The 20,974-nt window shown below is 40.7% G+C and overlaps 2 protein-coding genes across 3 annotated transcripts in view; both read right to left on the bottom strand.

Moving 5' to 3' along the window:
• The window catches only part of LOC129853378 (eIF-2-alpha kinase activator GCN1-like), a 38,229-nt gene extending 36,851 nt beyond the window's left edge, over positions 1-1,378 (bottom strand). The window contains exons 1-4 of the mRNA XM_055919350.1: positions 1,315-1,378; positions 422-524; positions 225-288; positions 1-132 (exon numbers count right to left, since the gene is read on the bottom strand). Coding sequence (XP_055775325.1) covers positions 1-132; positions 225-288; positions 422-524; positions 1,315-1,332 — 317 coding nt within the window. The 5' untranslated portion in view covers positions 1,333-1,378. The remainder of the gene's footprint in view (positions 133-224; positions 289-421; positions 525-1,314) is intronic.
• A 15,111-nt stretch (positions 1,379-16,489) lies between these two features.
• LOC129853376 (paxillin-like) overlaps positions 16,490-20,974 on the bottom strand; it is a 35,846-nt gene continuing 31,361 nt past the window's right edge. For both annotated transcript variants that reach the window (XM_055919347.1, XM_055919348.1), the window contains exon 13: positions 16,490-20,892. In XM_055919347.1, the coding sequence (XP_055775322.1) occupies positions 20,626-20,892 (267 nt within the window). In that variant the 3' untranslated portion in view covers positions 16,490-20,625. The remainder of the gene's footprint in view (positions 20,893-20,974) is intronic.

Genomic DNA, 20,974 nt, shown 5'->3' with positions numbered 1-20,974 from the left:
CTGGGTGCTCCATTCTTGCTGATGACGCCACAGTTGAGGAGGCAGTGGAGGAGGCTGGTTGCTAGGATTTCAGGTTGAGACTCGGCCAGTAGGCCAATGACGGAGAGGAGGGCTCGTCGAGATGCAGCATCCCTAGAGAAGACATGTCATTTAACACTCAACACACACTTCCAACAAATCAATAACTGGGGAATACTGAAGAGCAGTAGGCTAAGGGCACCTACCTGTATCTGTGTGGAGTGAGACAGAATAGCTTGCATAGCCCTTTGATGGCTGGCTCTGGTAGCTCTATAAGGACATACACATTGTCAATCACTCACACCTGTTTGCTTTAATCTTGACAATCCAAGACAAAAAATAAACAGAGTGAGAGCAGAAAATAAACAAATCATGCTAACTACATGGGCATCCGTCTCCTCACCTTTGCCGCTAATACACTGTTTCAGTTCGCCAAGAATCTCCTTACGCTCGCTTACACTGGCTGTGGTCACTTTCACAGCAAATTTCTTCAGTGTGTCTGAAACCTGGTACAATACACAGACATCCAAAATCAAATGAAAGCCGCCTGGCAATGTGTGCATCTAGGATAAAGTCAATCATTTGAAATAGTACTGCATATTCAAAAATGTCACACTGATTGAAGATATAACTTTGTAATTAGTCTTCAATTTATCAAGATGGAAAACATATCTTCTGAGATTTTTATGGCACCATCAGGCAGAAAGTGATCAGACCACCCATAACAATTAAAACATTTAATTTAGCAAATTTCTGGATACTGAGGCGTGGTCACCAAATACAATATGTCATTCAGAAGACAGTCTTGTTTGGCTTCTCATAACTGGCTAACATTAGCTAGCAAACAAGTACTGTATAGTATATGTTCTACCTAAAATTGGCTGTTGCCAACAAAGAACAACTTCATGAAATGCTTCATTATAGCTAACTGCTAAATAAATTAGAAACTAGGCTGGCTAAAACCTACTCATCTAGTTGGTGTTTCGATTAATCTCAAACAACAGATTTGGTCACCACGAGAAAACTGACTAGCTAGTTAGCCACGTATTGCTAGTTAGCTGGCTACTATATTTACACTGCCTATGGCTAACGTCAGCAATCTGTACAAGCCAGGTAATGGTTAGCTAGCTAGCTTAGCCAGCTGGACAATGTTTAAATCATTTATTTTACGGGAAACCCTACAGGCAGCCACAATAAATTAATTATCCCTCATATCATATCTTCCTTATCAGCAGTATGTTGTTGACAAATTCTCGAGGAGGAATCAGCACCATTTTAAACATCAGCGACACAAACCTGCGTGTCCGCTGCCATCTTGCCGGTCTCAAACTAGGGAGAACTTGTAGTCACTTCCGGTTCATGATACGAGTGATAATCACTTCAAGGACAGTAAGTACTGTTTTTTTGTGTGTTTGTTTGTTTAATGTATTATATTATTATGTCATTTTTAAATAAATACAAATATTTTGAAGGATACAAATTAAAATGTGTTACACTTTTTAAGAAGGATGTCTAGATTTTATAACACAAACATCACAAATAAACAGTAAGCACAAATACAGAAACACATACAGGGCTTTTACATTCAAAGACAAGAGTATCAATTGATTTCGCCAGAGGCGCAACTTTGGTTTTAGAAGAGGGGAAGACATTATTCCCCCCAAGTGAAAGTTGTGCCCCTTGATTTCATTACCTTCTTATTCTTACAGAGCATAGTATTTAATATGTCTTGCTCCCAGACAAATTAAATAACTTATTTGCTTGCTTTGAGGACAATACAGTGCCACCGACACTGACCGCTACCAAAGACTGTGGGCTCTCTTTCTCCATGGCCGGCCCAGACGGCATCCCTAGCAACGTCCTCAGAGCATGTGCAGACCAGCTTGCTGGTGTGTTTACAGACATATTCAATCAATCCATATCCCAGTCTCCCAAGAAAGCTAAGGTAACTGAGCTAAATTACTATCGCCCCATAGCACTCACTTGTGTCATCATGTAGTGCTTTGAGAGACTAGACATGGATCATATCACCTCCACCCTACCTGTTACCCTAGACCCACTCCAATTTGCTTACCGCCCCAATAGGTCCACAGACGATGCAATCGCCATCACACTGCACACTGCCCTATCCCATCTGCACAAGAGGAATACCAATGTAAGAATGCTGTTCATTGATTACAGCTCAGCATTCAACACCATAGTACACACCAAACTCATCATTAAGCTTGAGACTCTGGGTCTCGACCCCGCCCTGTGCAACTGATTCCTGGACTTCCTGACAGGTGGGGTGAAGGTAGGAAACATCTCTACTCCGCTGATCCTCAACCCCACAAGGGTGCGTTCTCAGTCCTCTCCTGTACTCCCTGTTCACCCACGACTGCGTGGCCATGCACGCCTCGGCTTGATTACCAACAACGATGAGACAGACTAAAGGGAGGAGGTGAGGATCTTCGGAGTGTGGTGTCAGGAAAATAACCTCTCACTCAATGTCAGCAAAACAAAAGAGATGATCTTGGACTTTAGGAAACGGCAAAGGGAGCACCCCCTTATACACATCGATGGGACAGCAGTGGAGAAGGTGGACAGTTTTAAGTTCCTCGGTGTACATATCACCAACAAACTGAAATGGCCCACCCACACAGACAGTGTGGCGAAGAAGGCGCAGCAGTGCCTCTTCAACCTCAGGAGACTGAAAAAATGTGGCTTGTCATCGAAAACCCTCACTAACTTTTACAGATGCACAATTGAGAGCATCCTGTCGGGCTGTCTCACCGCCTAGTACAGCAACTGCACCGGCCACAACCGCAGGGCTCTCCAGAGGGTTGTGCGGTCTGCACAACGCATCACCTACAACAGGAAGGCAAAAAAGATCATCAAGGACAATAACCACCCGAGCCACTACCTGTTCACCCCGCTTCCATCTAGAAGGTGTGGTCAGTACAGGTGCATCAAAGCTGGGACAGAGAGATTGAAAAACAGCTTCTATCTCAAGGCCATCAGATTGTTAAACAGCCACCACTAACACAGAGATGCGGCTGCTTACCTACAGACTTGATACCATTGGCCACTTTAATAAATGGAAAACTAGTCACTTTAATGATGCTACTTTAAGAATGTTTACATATCTCGCATTACTCATCTCATATGTATTTACTGTATCGTTCACTATCTATTCTTTACTATCTATTGCATCTTAGCCGCCACTGCTCATCCATATATTTTATACTTATATATTCACATCCCATTCCTTTACTAGATTGTGTGTATTAGGTTTTGTTGTCGAATTTGTTAGATATTAGGTTTGTTGTGGAATTGTTAGATATTACCTGTTAGCTACTGCTGCGCTGTTAATCAAGAAGCATAAGCATTTCGCTACACTCGCAATAACATCTGCTAACCATGTGTATGTGACCAATAACATCTGCTAACCATGTGTATGTGACCAATAACATCTGCTAACCATGTGTATGTGACCAATAACATCTGCTAACCATGTGTGCCTGACCAATAACATTTGATTTGATTTGAATATAGCAAGGTAATTATTTAAATCTACCTTAAAAAAATATTGAATAGGATGGTTTCTTCTAAAAAATTCATTTTATAGATATAATATTTAACAAAATTATAATCAAATTCATCACATTATTTTCATTAGTGTTAATCTTGGACTATCAAAAAAAAAAATAACATCACAAGCTTGCAGATGGATGTCCCTAACAAATCTATTACACAGCCGAAGTTCCACCCAGAACATAGCTGGGACCATTACTCTATTCACACATTGGAAAAACAAAGTGGTTCTGTCCCAGATTGACGAAATGTACATTTCTCCTCAACATACAAATACTTTCATTGGATGGCTAACATATATGAGTTATTTCAAAGAGTGTTTCCCTCACTTTGTTTGTGAGCACATATTTGTATGATAAAGTACATACCTTCGGCCAATTTACAACACATAGCATACTTTTTTCTATTGGAACAACACTGTCAGGAAAAGCTTCTCTAATTAATGAATTATTGCATTTTTTTATCAATAATTGAGACACTTTTAATTACTATCTTTGAATTTACAAGTGATGGATCTGTAATGACCACAGTTTGTTTCTAAATGTCACGTTCCTGACCTTATTTCCTTTGTTTAGTCTTTGTTTAGTTGGTCAGGACGTGAGCTAGGTGGGCATTCTATGTTTTGTGTTTCTATGTTGGGTTTGTTGTTTGGCCTAATATGGTTCTCAATCAGAGGCAGGTGTTTGTCATTGTCTCTGATTGGGAACCATATTAAGGTAGCCTGTTTGCACTGTTGGTTTGTGGGTGATTGTTTTCTGTCTTTGTGTTCTGCACCAGATAGGACTGTTTTCGGTTTTCACATTTATTGTTTTGTAGCTTGTAGTGTTCACGTTATTATTCTTCAGTAAACATGTTGAACACTAGCCGCGCTACGTTTTGGCCCTCTCCCTTATCCCAGGAAGAAAGCCGTTACACTAAAGGGTTTCTAAAGACCACCATTACTCCACACACAGAGAAGCGTACAAAGCTCTCCCTCGCCCTCCATTTGGCAAATCTGACCATAATTCTATCCTCCTGATTCCTGCTTACGAGCAAAAATTAAAGCGAGAAGCACCAGTGACTCGGTCTATAAAAAAGTGGTCAGTTGAAGCAGATGCTAAACTACAGGACTGTTTTGCTAGCACAGACTGGAATATGTTCCGAAATTCTTCCGATGGCATTGAGGAGTACATCACATCAGTCACTGGCTTCATTAATAAGTGCATCGATGATGTTGTCCCCACAGTGACTGTACGTGCATACCTTAACCAGAAGCCATGGATTACAGGCAACATTCGCACTGAGCTAAAGGGTAGAGGTGCCGCTGTCAAGGAGCGGGACTCTAACCCTGAAGCTTATAAGAAATCCCGCTATGCCCTCCGACGAACCATCAAACAGGCAAAGCATCAATACAGGACTAAGATCAAATTGTACTACACCGACTCCAACGCTCGTCGGATGTGGCAGGGCTTGCAAACTATTACAGACTACAAAGGGAAGCATAACCGAGAGCTGCCCAGTGACACAAACCTACCAGATGAGCTAAATAACTTATATGGTCGCTTCGAGGCACGTAACACTGAAACATGCATGAGAGCATCAGCTGTTACGGACGATGGTCTGATCACGCTCTCCACAGCCGATGTGAGTAAGACCTTTAAACAGGTCAACATTCACTAGGCCGCAGGGCCAGACAGATTACCAGAATGTGTACTTCGAGCATGCGCTGACCAACTGGCAAGTGTCTTCACTGACATTTTCAAACTCTCCCTGTCTGAGTCTGTAATACCAACATGTTTCAAGCAGACCACCATAGTCCTTGTGTCCAAGAACACTAAGGTAACCTGCCTAAATGACTACCGACCCGTAGCACTCATGTGTGTAGCCATGAAGTGCTTTGAAAGCCTGGTAATGGCTCACATCAACACCATTATCCCAGAAACCCTAGACCCACTCCAATTTACATACTGCCCCAATAGATCCACAAATGATGCAATCTCTATTGCACTCCACACTGCTCTTTCACACCTGGACAAAAGGAACACCTATGTGAGAATGCTATTCATTGACTACAGCTCAGCATTCAACACAATAGTGCCCTCAAAGCTCATCACTAAGCTAAGGACCCTGGGACTGAACACCTCCCTCTGCAACTGGATCCTGGACTTACTGACGGGCCGCCCCCAGATGGTAAGGGTAGGTAACAACCCATCCGCCACGCTGATCCTCAACACGGGGGTCCCTCAGGGGTGCGTGCTCAGTCCCCTCCTGTACTCCCTGTTCACTCATGACTGCTCGGCCAGGCACGACTCTAACACCACCATTAAGTTTGCTGATGACACAACAGTGATCACCAACAACGATGAGACAGCCTATAGGGAGGAGGTCAGAGACCTGACTGTGTGGTGCAAGGACAACAACCTCTCCCTCAATGTGATAAAGACAAATGAGATGATTGTGGACTATAGGAAAAGGAGGACCGAGCACGCACCGATTCTTATTGACGGGGCTGTGGTGGAGCAGGTTGAGAGCTTCAAGTTCCTTGGCGTCCACATCACCAACAAACTAACATGATCCAAGCACACCGAGACAGTCGTGAAGATGACACGACAAAATCTATACCCCCTCAAGAGACTGAAAAGTTTGGCATGGGTCCTGAGATCCTCAAAAGGTTTTACAGCTGCACCATCGACAGCATCCTGACGGGTTGCATCACGGCCTTGTATGGCAACTGATCGGCCTACGACCGCAAGACACTGCAGAGGGTAGTGCGTACGACCCAGTACATCACTGGGGCCAAGCTTCCTGCCATCCAGGACCTCTATACCATATTTCTAGCACGCAATAATTACATTAAGCTTGTCACTCTACAAACTTGTTGGATGCATTTTCTGTTTGTTTTGGTTGTGTTTCAGATTATTTTGTGTCCAATAGAAATGAATGGTAAATAATGTATTGTGTCATTTTAGAATCACTTTTATTGTAAATGAGAGTATAATATGTTTCTAAACACTTCTACATTAATGTGGATGCTACCATGGTTATGGGTAGTCCAGAATGATTCATGAATAATGATGAATGAAAAAGTTACAGACATAAACATATCATACCCCCAAAACATACTAACCTCTCACCATCACAATAACAAGGGAGGTTGGCATTTTTTGGGGGGTATGATATTTATGCCTCTATAACTTTCTCACTCATCATTATTCAAGATTCATTCAGGATTATCTGTAATCATGGTAGCATTCACAATAATGTATGAGTGTTTAGCAATGTATTATATTCTTATACCCTCAAATGAAAGCTGACAGTCTGTAATTTAAGCTCATAGTCATTGTATCATTTCAAATCCAACGTGCTGGAGTACAGAGACAAAACAACTGTGTCACTGTCCCAGTACTGTTGGAGCTCACTGTATGCTGTATACACATTAAAATACATGGCAAGCACAAAAAAACATCACAAATCACCCAGAAAAATAGTTACATTCCTTCACAAATAAGTCCCAAATCAATATTTTAAATTGCCCGAATGGCACCAGAACATCAAGGTGAAATGTATTTAGAATTTTGTTTTAGCAATACGGTACATTAAAATCAAAAGCAAGACCTAGGAACCTCAAGAGTTAACAAATCCTGTAAATGGGTTAGGCAACTCAGATGTCTATATTTCTATAGCAAAGTTAGATAAGACAGAAGTTTGTGAAGAATGGCCTTAAAAACAACTGCCAGAAGAAAACTAAACTACAGGAAGAAATGTCATAATATTATCTATAAAGGCCTTATGAAACTCTGCCGTTAATCCATCATTGCCCGGGGATTTAAAAAATAACAAATAAAATGTATAGTTATACTTCTTGAACATTCAGTTTCCTCATTTACAGTTATTGGATTAATAATAGACTTAATTATTTCTGAGCGTCCTTGTTAATGAGTCAGTTTGTAAAGATTATTGTAAAAACTAGCTACAAAGGTAAAGATTATTTTACTATCTTCACTTAAATCCCCATCAATTGTTAGTTTCCTTAAAACCTTCATTTCAGAATTTCTCTTTTCCAAGCCAAAAATATATGTACTATTTCTCTCGCCTTCCTCCATCCATTGTCTTCTTGATCTAACAAAAGCCCCTCTAGCCTTTTCTTTGTACATTTCAGTTTATTAATTTAGCAGTCTATGTAACTGAATGTCATACAACTCTGTACCTTCTTTTTGATGCTCAGATAGGGAAGTAATTTCATTGACAATGCTTTCTATGCTTAACTTATTTTTTGATGCATGTTCCTTGCCATGCCTCATTGCCAATCTTCTAATCTGAAACTTTAGTAGTTCCAGTATTGGCCATTGTAAAAATGGTGGGCTGGTATGCCCTCACCAGTCTGAGCCGTCGGCTGTGAATGTCCGCTTGTACAATTACGCTGACTGTGATTTGGGTTCTGACCCTCCAGAGGATGTTTGGTAAGAACAATGCTAATGCTTCTTTTTTCTGGGTTTTTATTTCCTTTTCCTCTTCACCAACACATCAACACACACACACACTTTTGGTCATATAACATGAATCTTGACTGGGAGTGAATCTTGGTGGAATAGTATTTGTAAATCCGAATAAATTGTGGTTATTTCGATGCACACACCACGTTCAGGTATTCTTGTTACTGTCCACAATAAAAAAATAATCCTAAGAAATGTGTTTTCTTTCTGCGGACAATGATCACACTCATACCTGAGTGGGTGTCCAGATGCGCCTTTCCAAGCACTCTGATTGGTTGGGAATGGCAGGGCTATGATGTGTGGGATAACTAAGGTAGCATGAACCGCCAAACTAACGGGACTCAAGGGAAACTGAAGGGACTGTGAGGGAAAGTTAGGTAGAAAGGAGAGGAGCAGGATGGCCTTTTTTACATTCATATTGATAATCAATGGCTAATGTCCTGCGTTCTTCAATAAGATAATTGACATTTGCTCTGAAATCTTCAAATTTGCAATAGTGTTATTACATTTCCAATAACTCACATTTGAATGTTTCTGTGAGTCATCACAAAGATTCAGTTTTAGTTTGATGACTTTATGATCCCTTAAAATAGCAGGTTAGATCTGATCAACTGTAGGTTCGAATTCATTGGATATCAGCAATAAATCTATTCTGGACTGTAGACTGTAGAGTGAATTACATAATACAGATGATCTATTACCTGCTTTGTGTGCTCTAGGAGGATATACGTCTATGGTATTGTGTAGAACCATATTAAAGTCTCTGCAGAAGTAAAATTATCTACGAATGAATTTGGATTCTCATCTATATCATCCAATAGTTTTGTAGTGACCCCTGCAGAATGATTTGTACCATTTGAAACCATAGATCATTGCCCCACTGGTTTAAAAAAATTGCACATCTTCTGAGAATTAATGGCATTCTTGTATGAAAAGAGAAAAAAAACATTTATTTGTATTACCACTTTAAAGACAATACAGTCACAATCAGACCGATATTTCAACGGATGTATAAATGTAATGCATCCGGTTGGCATTTCCACTCACTACCAAATATGGTGGTGAGAGGAAGCTCAGTTATTGGCAGTGGGAGAAGATGGAGCGAGATGGATTTTGGCCGACATTCTGCAAATTTTCTCATCGATTAAACATTTAATCTCAAAACATTTTTCTGTTTCCAAAATAAGAATCTCTTTCGAACAGATTGCACTAAATTTTGCAGACTTTACCATTTGCCAAAGTTTCAATGTAAATAGTCCGGGTGGCCATTTCATTAATTGTTCTTATAGCTTATTAAGAAGGTTTTTGGGCCTATACTTGTCGCTCCGGTACCGCTTGCCGTGCGGTAGCAGAGAGAATAGTCTATGACTTGGGTGAATGGAGTCTTTCACAATTTAATAATAACAATGTGATGTCTATGTTATGATGTAAAACATTTATTTTTTCAGTGAAACACTGAGTTGAAAGAACATTTTTGTTTGTTCTTTTATCTAAAGAAAGGATGTCATGTATGTACATGTACTTACCTGGAGTGCCTGAGGGTGACGCTGTTACTAATTACTACATGTGATCTTAATTATTATTATTATTTTTCACATTTTTACCCCATTTCTCTCCCCAATTTCATATCATCTGTACTTGCACCCATGACATCTGATAAACATTGTTATTTTACCCGCATCCCTGCCTCAGTGTGTTATCTTACACACTCCTTTGATATAAAGTTGTTTTTGATGAAAATTATAATGAAAACGTGTCAGTTTGTCACTTTCACGAGGTTTGAGTAATAACATGTTCAACTACTTTAAATATTGTCTCTAATCTAGGTTGTGCCTAAGGAAGAATTTTTAACTTCTCTCATTCTCTCTTCTCTCTCTTTCCACCTGGCTACCCCTACCCCGGTCAACAGCACTGGATCCCCCACAGCAACTCGCCCAAGCCTTCCCCATTTCTCCTTCTCCAAAATCCAGTCAGCTGATGTTCTGAAAGAGCTGCAAAATCTGGACCCCTACAAATCAGCCGGGCTAGACAATCTGGACCCTTTCTTTCTAAAATGATCTGCCGAAATTGTTGCAACCCCAATTACTAGCCTGTTCAACCTCTCTTTCGTGTCGTCTGAGATTCCCAAAGATTGGAAAGCAGCTGCGGTCATCCCCCTCTTCAAAGGGGGGGACACTCTTGACCCAAACTGCTACAGACCTATATCTATCCTACCCTGCCTTTCTAAGGTCTTCGAAAGCCATGTCAACAAACAGATTACCGACCATTTCGAATCCCACCATACCTTCTCCGCTATGCAATCTGGTTTCAGAGCTGATCATGGGTGCACCTCAGCCACGCTCAAGTTCCTAAACGATATCTTAACCGCCATCGATAAGAAACAATACTGTGCAGCCATATTCATTGACCTGGCCAAGGCTTTCGACTCTGTCAATCACCACATCCTCATCGGCAGACTCGATAGCCTTGGTTTCTAAAATGACTGCCTCGCCTGGTTCACCAACTACTTCTCTGATAGAGTTCAGTGGGTCAAATCGGAGGGCCCGTTGTCCGGGCCTCTGGCAGTCTCTATGGGGGTGCCACAGGGTTCAATTCTTGGACCGACCCTCTTCTCTGTATACATCAATGATGTTGCTCTTGCTGCTGGTGAGTCTCTGATCCACCTCTATGCAGACGACACCATTCTGTATACTTCTGGCCCTTCGTTGGACACTGTGTTAACAACCCTCCAGACCAGCTTCAATGCCATACAACTCTCCTTCCGTGGCCTCCAATTGCTCTTAAATACAAGTAAAACTAAATGCATGCTCTTCAACCGATCGCTGCCTGCACCTGCAACATCACTACTCTGGACGGTTCCTACTTAGAATATGTGGACAACTACAAATACCAAGGTGTCTGGTTAGACTGTAATCTCTCCTTCCAGACTCACATCAAACATCTCCAATCCAAAGTTAAATCTAGAATTGGCTTCCTATTTCGCAACAAAGCATCCTTCACTCATGCTGCCAAACATACCCTTGTAAAACTGACCATCCTACCGACCCTCGACTTCGGCAATGTAATTTACAAAATAGCTTCCAATACCCTACTCAGTAAATTGGATGCAGTCTATCACAGTGCCATCTGTTTTGTCACCAAAGCCCCATATACTACCCACCACTGCGACCTGTACGCTCTCGTTGACTGGCCCTCGCTTCATACTCGTCGCAAAACCCACTGGCTCCAGGTCATCTACAAGACCCTGCTAGGTAAAGTCCCCCCTTATCTCAGCTCGCTGGTCACCATAGCAGCACCCAACTGTAGCACGCGCTCCAGCAGGTATATCTCTCTGGTCACCCCCAAAACCAATTCTTCCTTTGGCCGCCTCTCCTTCCAGTTCTCTGCTGCCAATGACTGGAAAGAACTACAAAAATCTCAAACTGGAAACACTTATCTCCCTCACTAGCTTTAAGCACCACCTGTCAGAGCAGCTCACAGATTACTGCACCTGTACATAGCCCATCTATAATTTAGCCCAAACAACTACCTCTCCCTCTACTGTATTTATTTATTTTGCTCCTTTGCACCCCATTATTTCTATCTCTACTTTGCACATTCTTCCACTGCAAATCTACCATTCCAGTGTTTTTCGTTCAAATATTTTTTTATTGAACACACACAGGAATGGTGTATAGGTATGAAAGGCAGGTATACAATTTTTAACTAAACATAAAAGAGCAGACAGAAATAAAAAGATCCAGAGTTCTGGGTACAAAATAATTATTACAAAACAAGACATACAAAACAAGGACAGGTAGAAAGAAAGAGGGTGGGTGTCACCCCCCCCCCCCCTTATTCCCCCCCTTTATCCCTCCCCCCCTTTATCCCTTCCCCTTATACCCCTCCCTGCTCGGGTGGCGGTGCCAGCACATGCTGCCCAGAGGTGGATTAAAATATTACAATGGAGAGTGCGTTAAAAAGTACAAATTCACAGCGCCGAATGGTCCAAGTAAGAGAGGAAAGGCTGCCAGATCTGATCAAATGTTAATAATTTATTGTTCAGAATATATCTAATCCTTTCTAAGTGTACAGTGTTTGCCAATTCGCTGAGCCATAATTTGGTAGTGGGCGCTTCCCTCTTTTTCCAGAACAACAAGATTAGTTTTTTTGCCGAAATGAGACTGTAAGAGATGAGTTGTTTTGGGGGGTTGGTTAGTCCGATTAGGGAATCAGACACTCCCAGGATTATCAGAAGCGGGTCTGGGTCAATTGAAGTCTCCAGAACTTCAGAGAGGATCCTAAAAATTCCACACCAGTAACCATGCAAGCTAGAGCATAGGGCAAAGCAGTGGAGAAGTGTACCCTGTGCAGCCTGACATTTATCACACAAAGGGGATGTATCAGGAAATATCCTATGCAGTTTGGTTTTGGAATAGTGTAATCTGTGTAATACCTTGAATTGTATGAGCCGATGTCTGGAGTTAATGGAGCAGGTGTGGATATACTCCAAGCTATCTTCCCAGTTTGCCATCGAAATGTCAGTCCCTAGTTCTTCCTCCCATTTTGCCTTAATGGCCTCTGTAGAGGGTGTGCTAACCGATTGAAAAGAGTCATATAAACGAGATATCAGTTTGTCTGAGGTGGGGGATGTTTTTATGCATCCGTCAAACATGGAAGGCTTAGCGTTCCCAAATGTTGGGAGGTGTTTCCTAACATAGTCTCTGATTTGTAGGTATCTGAAAAAGTTATTTCTGGGAAGATTATAAGTTTCCCTCAGCAACTCAAAGGAAGCAAAGGTCCCTTCTATATATAAATCCCCTATGGTACTTATCCCCAACTCTCCCCATTGCTCAAAGGTGTTATCAAGGTTGGAGGGGGCAAAGGAGCGGTTCCTGGCAACAGGGAGCATGAATGACATTGGTCTAAGCTCAAAGTGGGTTTTAATTTGCTTCCAGATTCGGACTGTGCAATGTATAATAGGATTGTTACGATAAAGTGACCTCTCCAGATTGACAGGCGACAAAATCACAGCACCAATAGAGAAGGGGTGACACTCCTCACGCTCCATACTAAGCCAGGTGGGTGACGGACGTGCGTCATCCAGCAGAAACGTAACCGCACGGAGGTTAGCGGCCCAATAATAAAATATAAAATTTGGGAGAGACAATCCTCCTTCCATCTTGGATTTGCAGAGGTGTTTTTTACCTATCCTGTGTGTTTTATAATCCCAGATGAAAGGATTGATAATTGAGTCCAGTTGTTTATGAAAGGATTTAGGTATGAATACTGGGATGTTCTGGTATAGGTAGAGCAGTTGTGGGAGGAAGACCATTTTAATGGCATTAATTCTTCCGAGCAGAGAAATTGGGAGAGTTCTCCAAAATTGTATGTTTGTTTTTAGTTTTTGCATCAGCGAGGGGAAATTCTCTTTAAATAGTAAGGAATATTGTTTGGTAACTACAATTCCTAGATAGGTAAATATTTCTGAAGATAACTTAAGTGGAAGATGTTCTAGCCAGGAGGTGTTTTGTAACCGTATGGGCATTAATTCACTCTTGTTCCAATTTATTCTGTATCCCGAGAAGGTACCAAACAAATTAATCACATCAAGAATAGCTGGAATACTAGCTTGGGGTTCTGTTACATAGAGGAGAATGTCATCTGCGTATAGGGAAATCTTATTTAGAGTATCTTTAGTATTATAGCCGTGTATTGCTGCATCAGATCTAATCGTCTGAGCGAGAGGTTCAATGATTAGGGCGAAGAGCATAGGCGACAGCGCACAACCCTGCCTTGTCCCTCTGTAGAGGTTAAATCGGGGCGACAATGATTGGTTAGAGAGTATTCTCGCACAGGGGTTCCTATATAAAAGCTGGATCCAATTTATGAACCCATCTCCAATATTAAATTTCTGTAGGACTTTGAATAGATAGGACCACTCAACTTGGTCAAAAGCCTTCTCGGCGTCAAGAGATATAACTGCAAGGTCCATGTTTGGTAACCTCTGAGAATACATAATGTTGAAGAGGCGCCTGAGATTGAAGAATGAGTTTCTGTTCGGGATAAAGCCGGTCTGGTCCGAATGGACCAGTTTGCCAATTAAAGTGCTAAGCCTGTTAGCCAGGGTTTTTGCTAAAATCTTTTGGTCTGTATTGAGGAGGGATATTGGTCTGTACGACCCTACCTCTTCCGGATCTTTACCCTTCTTATGTATAACTGTAATGAATGCTTCATCCAAAGTAGATGGGAGAGCTCCATCCTCTCTGGACTGAACCAACATTTTGTGCAGGTAGGGAGAGAGCATGTTGCTGAATGTTTTATAGAATTCACCCGGGTATCCATCTGGGCCCGGGGTCTTACCACTCTTTAGAGTTTTGATTGTTTCTCGAATTTCTTCAAGAGATATTTCGTTATTCAGGAAGTTAGAATCTTCCTGGTTCAGGGCAGGAAGATTACAGTCATCCAAAAAGTTTTGCATAATTAAGGGGTTAGAATCGGCTTTAGATGTATATAGAGTCTCATAAAACTGACGGAATCTGTCATTGATGTCTTTGGGGGAAGAGAGTAATTCCCCAGATGCAGACTTAACTTTGTGAATCATTCGGTCACTCACAATTTTTCGAAGTTGTCTGGCGAGTAATTTGTGTGGTTTGTCACCAAACTCAAAATATTTTTGCTTGGCGTAGAGAAAAGATTTAGCAATTTTAGCTGAGAGAGTCTGATTATATTCAAATTTTAAAGAGGTAATTTTTTTATGTTTCTCCATAGATGGATGTCTAGCATTCTCCCTATCCAGTAAGTGAATTTGTCCCTCCAGTTCTACCAATTTTCCCTTGTTTTGCCTACTCCTGGCAGTCTGATAGGAGATGATACAGCCTCTCAAATAAGCCTTAAGTGTTTCCCACAGTAATGCTGGGGAAGTCTCTGTGTTGTCGTTGGTATCAAAGAAAAATGTTATTTGGTCTTTAAGATGTTCACAGAATGTTGGTTCTGTGAGGAGCTGAGGATTTAACCTCCAGACCCTCTCGTTTGGTACCATGTCACCCAATCTCAGGGAGAAGGTGAGTCGACTGTGATCCGAGATTATAATATCATGATACTTCACATTACAGGTATAGGGGAGTAGTTTAGCATCAACCAAAAAGTAGTCAATTCGAGTATAAACATTGTGAACATGAGAGTGAAAGGAGTATTCCCTGCCCGTAGGGTTAGTGATCCTCCATATACCATTCCAGTGTTTTACTTGCTATATTGTATTTACTTCGCCACCATGGCCTTTTTTGCCTTTACCTCCCTTATCTCACCTCATTTGCTCACATTGTATATAGACTTATTTTTCTACTGTATTATTGACTGTATGTTTGTTTTACTCCATGTGTAAATCTGTGTTGTTGTATGTGTCGAACTGCTTTGCTTTATCTTGGCCAGGTCTCAATTGTAAATCAGAATTTGTTCTCAACTTGCCTACCTGGTTAAATAAAGGTGAAATAAATAAATAAAAATCAAATAAATAAAAAATTGGGTGCGTTTGAGTTGTAAGGAGAGAAGTCAGTGGAGGTGCATCTGTGACTGCCGAAAGTTGAACACTAATGTGCTTTTCCGACAGCAAGGCTCAGATCAACATGGCAGTGTTGCCATAGTTTATAAAAGTTTCTCTTAATAATGTATTATGTATCTAACCCCATATCACACACTCACAAACTGAAATCATAACATAATATTGGGTGTACACATTGTACAATCAATTAGTGAGTGCCTCAAATCATATTTGTATATAGGGTGCATTCGGAAAGTATTCAGACCCCTTGACTTTTTCAACATTTTGTTATGTTACAGCTTTATTCTAAAATGGAGTAAATTGTTTTTTTCCGTTATCAATCTACACACAATACCCCACAATGACAAAATAGAAACAGGTTTGACACAATCCAGTCTCGGAGTTCTACGGACAATTTCTTCGACCTCATGGCATTGGTTTCTGCTCTGACATGCAATGTCAACTGTGGGACCTTATATGGACAGGTGTGTGCCTTTCCAAATCATGTGCATTCAATTGAATTTACCACAGGTGGACTCCAATCAAGTTGTGGAAACATCTCAAGGATGATCAATGGAAACAGGATGCACCGGAGCTTAATTTAGAGTCTCATAGCAAAGGGTCTGAATATTTATGTAAATACGGTATTTCGGTTTTTTATTTATAAAACATTTGCAAACATGCCTCCAGCCACCCAAGCCATAGAATGTTCTCTCTGCTTCCACACGGCAAGCAGTAACAACCTCTATCCACAAGCCATAAGACAACTAAATAGCTAACATAATGGCTACATGGACTGAGTTGACCCTTGTATTTAAAAAAAAACACACTCACAGGACTCTACACACTCACTCACAATGACACATCCAACACGCACAAAATATGCACACACACTTATACACACACAATTTTTATAATTTTTTATTTAACCTTTATTTAACCAGGAAAACTAGTTGAGAATAAGTTCTCATTTAGAACTGCGACCTGGCCAAGATAAAGCAAAGCAGTGCGACACAAACAACAACATAGAGTTACACATGGAATAAACAAGCGTACAGTCAATAACACAATAGAAAAAAAAGAAAATCTATATACAGTGTGTGCAAATGGCGTGAGGAGGTAAGGCAATAAAGAGGCCATAGTAGTGAAGTAATTACAATTTAGCAAATGAACACTGGAGTGATAGATGAGCAGATGGTGATGTGCAAGTAGAAATACTGGTGTGCAAAAGTGCAGAAAAGTAAATAAAAACAATAAAAACAACATACAATCATAATTTATGCTGCTACTCTGTTTACCATACAGTATCCTGATGCCTAGTCACCTTACCCCTATACATAGCTACCTCTATCGCTCCAGTATCCCTGCACATTGTAAATATGGTTTAGGTACTGACCCTGTATATGGCGTCTTACTTTCTAATTTTTATTTATTGTGTTTTTTTGTTCTACCTTGTTGTTTTCAGTGCTACATTGATATTGATTACCGCATTGTTGTGTTTGGCGCTTGCAAGAAAGGCATTTCACTGTACTTGTGCCATGACATTAAATCTTTAAACTAGTTTCAGTCATGTCATTGATCACGTTTGCATTGGTCAAACAAAAACACAATAATGATTGGTTGACAATAGAACATCCCACAATGCAGGTGATCCTGCAGGATGAAGTTGGTGAAGAGCAACTGCAGAAACTTTGGCCTTTGATCACATGATGTTTGTAAAGTTCATGCAGTCGACAAGTCGGACAATTTATATCCCCAGAATACAACTCTTTCAAAGGAGGTGATCAGCAATGGTATTGGACTTGACAAAAGTGATCCACTCTAACATGCCATCATTGTAAATCATTTGTTGTTAACTGAATTTCCTAATTAAATAAGTAATTATTAATTTTTTATTAAAAATGTCCTCAAAGATGGAAGGCAGGCTGGAGGAGGCGAGATGTGGAACCATTCTAGCCAATGAGAGGGCAGATACGCTTGTGAACAACAGACCATAGAGATAGAGGACTCGTTTTTGTATCTCCATTTTAGTATATTAGTATATAGTAGTATATTTTGTTCTTGTTGACCAAAGTCACCACTTTCATTAACCAGGTTTCCATCCAACCTTTTTATGCTTGTAAAGTACATGTCGGATATTTTTTTTTTAATATATTTATGACAGGTCAGGTTGCTGATGGAAACATCTAATTTGTCTGTAAACTTTCCCAATGTTGACCAAACAAAATACGCTAGACAAGGTGGGATCTTTTTGTGTCAGTAAAATTATTTATGCGAGAAATTTATGTGGAAACGCCATTATGCCCAAATATTTATATAATAACCAACATATCGAAGTAATTTTGGAGTGGCGCGATGATAGGCTGTGTTGTCCTCCCACTATGACCAGGGAAACCATGCAGTTTATTAGGCTACAGATTAAATAAATGATGAATTGCACAGGGTGGTGAAAGCGCACGGTGATGAGCTTGATGCTGCTTTCCAATAAATATCGAGGATATTATCCTGGTGTCATGATGACCGATGCTTGGCTTCCGTTTGACAAATAAAAATGATCTCACTCTTATTCATAATAACCTCATCATCTAGATAGTCTACCCGCACTGCGAGCCGTTGGTTAGAGAGCACGTGCCAAGACCAGAGTGGGCACATTCGCTATAACACATGTTGTTTTGGCAAAACCACCAGTAGTTGAAATTGCGATCGACAGCCATTTAAGTTTTTTGTAATGTGCACTACGTCATCGCGCACAGCCTTTTATTCTGCAACAACTTTATTTGATGGAAACATCTCGAAATGCGCATATTATTTTTATGCGGATTTGAATATTTGCATGAAAAGCTGTTGCCAATTTGATGGAAACCTAGCCCACACTTCATGGTCTTGTTTTCGTGGACAGATTTTGGGCGGAATAAAACCTCTCGCTTCGCCTCTTCCTCTCTAGGGTTCCTAGCGACAACGCTCTCCCAACCTACTACGGAAGTGTATCGAAGCCGTATTGAAGTGGCATCAAACGAGTGTGGCCCGTTTTGACATAACCCTAGCCTACTCTTTTGCCCTTGATGTGTGGAACGTTGAGAAAAAAAAGTAAGGAAGGATGACAGTAAAAAAGTATCAATTGAGATTTACCTTCCACAACAGTATGTGCCGAGTTAACTAGGTTGTGTATCTGCTGCAAAGATGAGTTTCAAAATATGCTTATTGCAAACCGGGATCCCTGCAACGTCCATGCCCTAGTCTTACCCCATTGAAGTTGAAATGTAAAATTCAGCACTATGACATCTCAAATGAAAAGGTGACAAGGGACACAATTTCAATAAAAAAACTCACTTTGGTTAAATAACTGCCAACTACAATGATTCTGAGTAGACAAATGGTTAAATTATTTAAATAAAACAATGAACAGAGATTTACAAGCTCTGGGTGTAAATCCCTGAACAAGATACAGACCCAATAAAATTGTGATAGATAAGAATACAAGCCCACAAACACAACTGGTGTACAGTAGATCCTGCACATTGCACTCAGACCAATATCAACACACATTATCCAGTGGACTCACACTGACAGAAATCTGAAGAGATAGTCCAGGACTCCCCATCTATAAACAATAGGATTCCTTGCTGGTCTCCCCAGTGTAAAAGACATTGCATTGATATATTGGAACAGAACATAGATAGGCCTATTCCTTGAAAGCATCACTTGGATAGAGTCAGGAGGGTTGTTGAGTTAAATGTTTGCAGCTGCACACAGTATTGTTTGCATAGAATCTGTGTACGTACATAAGGGGTTATAACGCCTTGTGCTGTATTCTTCTATTTATTTTACAAAAAGTGAAACTCAATGCACAGTAACTTCACATAGGCTCAGCAAATGTCACAGATATTGAACAATAGAAAAGCATCTCTGCTTTGAAATTTCTAAGAGGCTTTCTCTTAATGAGTGGTTATTTAAACTATTAACTGACCAGCGCTTTGTATACAGTATTCTCACAGTAAAATGTAACCGTTTCCTGTATGCAGAATAAATTCAATTGTTTATCGTGGCATACTCTTTTATACTGCATCAGCACTTTCTGAACATAAAGGAAACTCCAAACCAGTCCAACTAAGGGTTAAGCTCTAAAAGGACTGAGTAGGCAGTGGAGAAGGTGACAAAGTAACAATATTATCCATCTCCCCATTTGTCGTTATACGTGACTCCGATTTTCCAAACAGAGGGAGTCAAATATTATTTGTTGTAAATGAATATCTTTTCAAATACATTTTATAGAAACGTTCCAATATACATTAAATCTAAATTGTAACATGTCAGCATTCGTATGTTTGTCAAACACCAAATGATTGTGTGGAGGTGTTAATGATTGTGTGTCACAAGGCCCCGTGTGTGAAAATGAGTCCACAGGGGTCTGATGACACGACCATGTGCTTCACAAGTACTAAAATAATGACTGACCCACAGCCTATTTCCAGTCAAAGCTACAATGACATCATTATATGCATCTGTTCTGTTACTCAGACAGCAAACAAAATAAATCTCACCGAGGCCTTTGCTTTAGCAGTTGAAATAAGGCCTCAGCTGATTAAAAACAAAACAATGACAGGTCAACATCTCCCTGATCTAATAACATGACACATTTCAAATGGTTTTCAAGAGACACTCAACCAGTGAGCAGCAACTTCAAAACACTTCCATGTACGTATTCCATGTGTTCTTACAGTGTTCAGCAAGTATTTACTCTGACTGCAAAAGCAAAGCAAAACTATTTGGGTTTGAAATCACACTATTCTGAGCGTCACAGAGAGCGCACAGGCAGAGACCTGATATGATTGTCCATTACACTTCAAGGGCCAAAAAGAGAATGCTGGAATCTCACACACATACTACCTGAAACACACACACTTTTGTCATACACACCATCAGTATACAGACATCCCTCTAAAACAATTCAAACACACACAATCCAATTTGCACACACTACCAGAGCTACACAAACACTTTCTGATACAAGCTTGTGAGCCACACACACAGAAAATCCACTCCCTAACTGAAGAGCTTCACAAAGCAGCCCTGGCAGTAGGGCTTGTCGTTCTGATCCTTGAAGGTGCCCTTGTTGAGCTGCTTGAGGCAGAAAGCACAAACAAAGTGCTCCGGGTGGAACTTCTTGCCCATGGCTGTGATGCAGCGGCCGGTGATGGGCTTCTGGCAACCCGAGCAGAGGGAGCCGCGCTGCTCGTGGTAGTGCACCTCACAGTAGGGCTGCCCATCATGCTCAAAGAAACTCCCATTCACAAATGGGGTGAAGCACTCCTACATACCCAAACAGAGGGAGAGGAGAGTAAGTACAAGTCAGAACACGTCAACATGAATGCCTTTATATAAAGGGAAATAT

This window comes from Salvelinus fontinalis, chromosome 4 (genome assembly GCF_029448725.1).
Source record: "Salvelinus fontinalis isolate EN_2023a chromosome 4, ASM2944872v1, whole genome shotgun sequence".
Classification (NCBI taxonomy): Eukaryota; Metazoa; Chordata; class Actinopteri; order Salmoniformes; family Salmonidae; genus Salvelinus; species Salvelinus fontinalis.
This window is presented reverse-complemented; position numbering and strand designations above follow the sequence as displayed.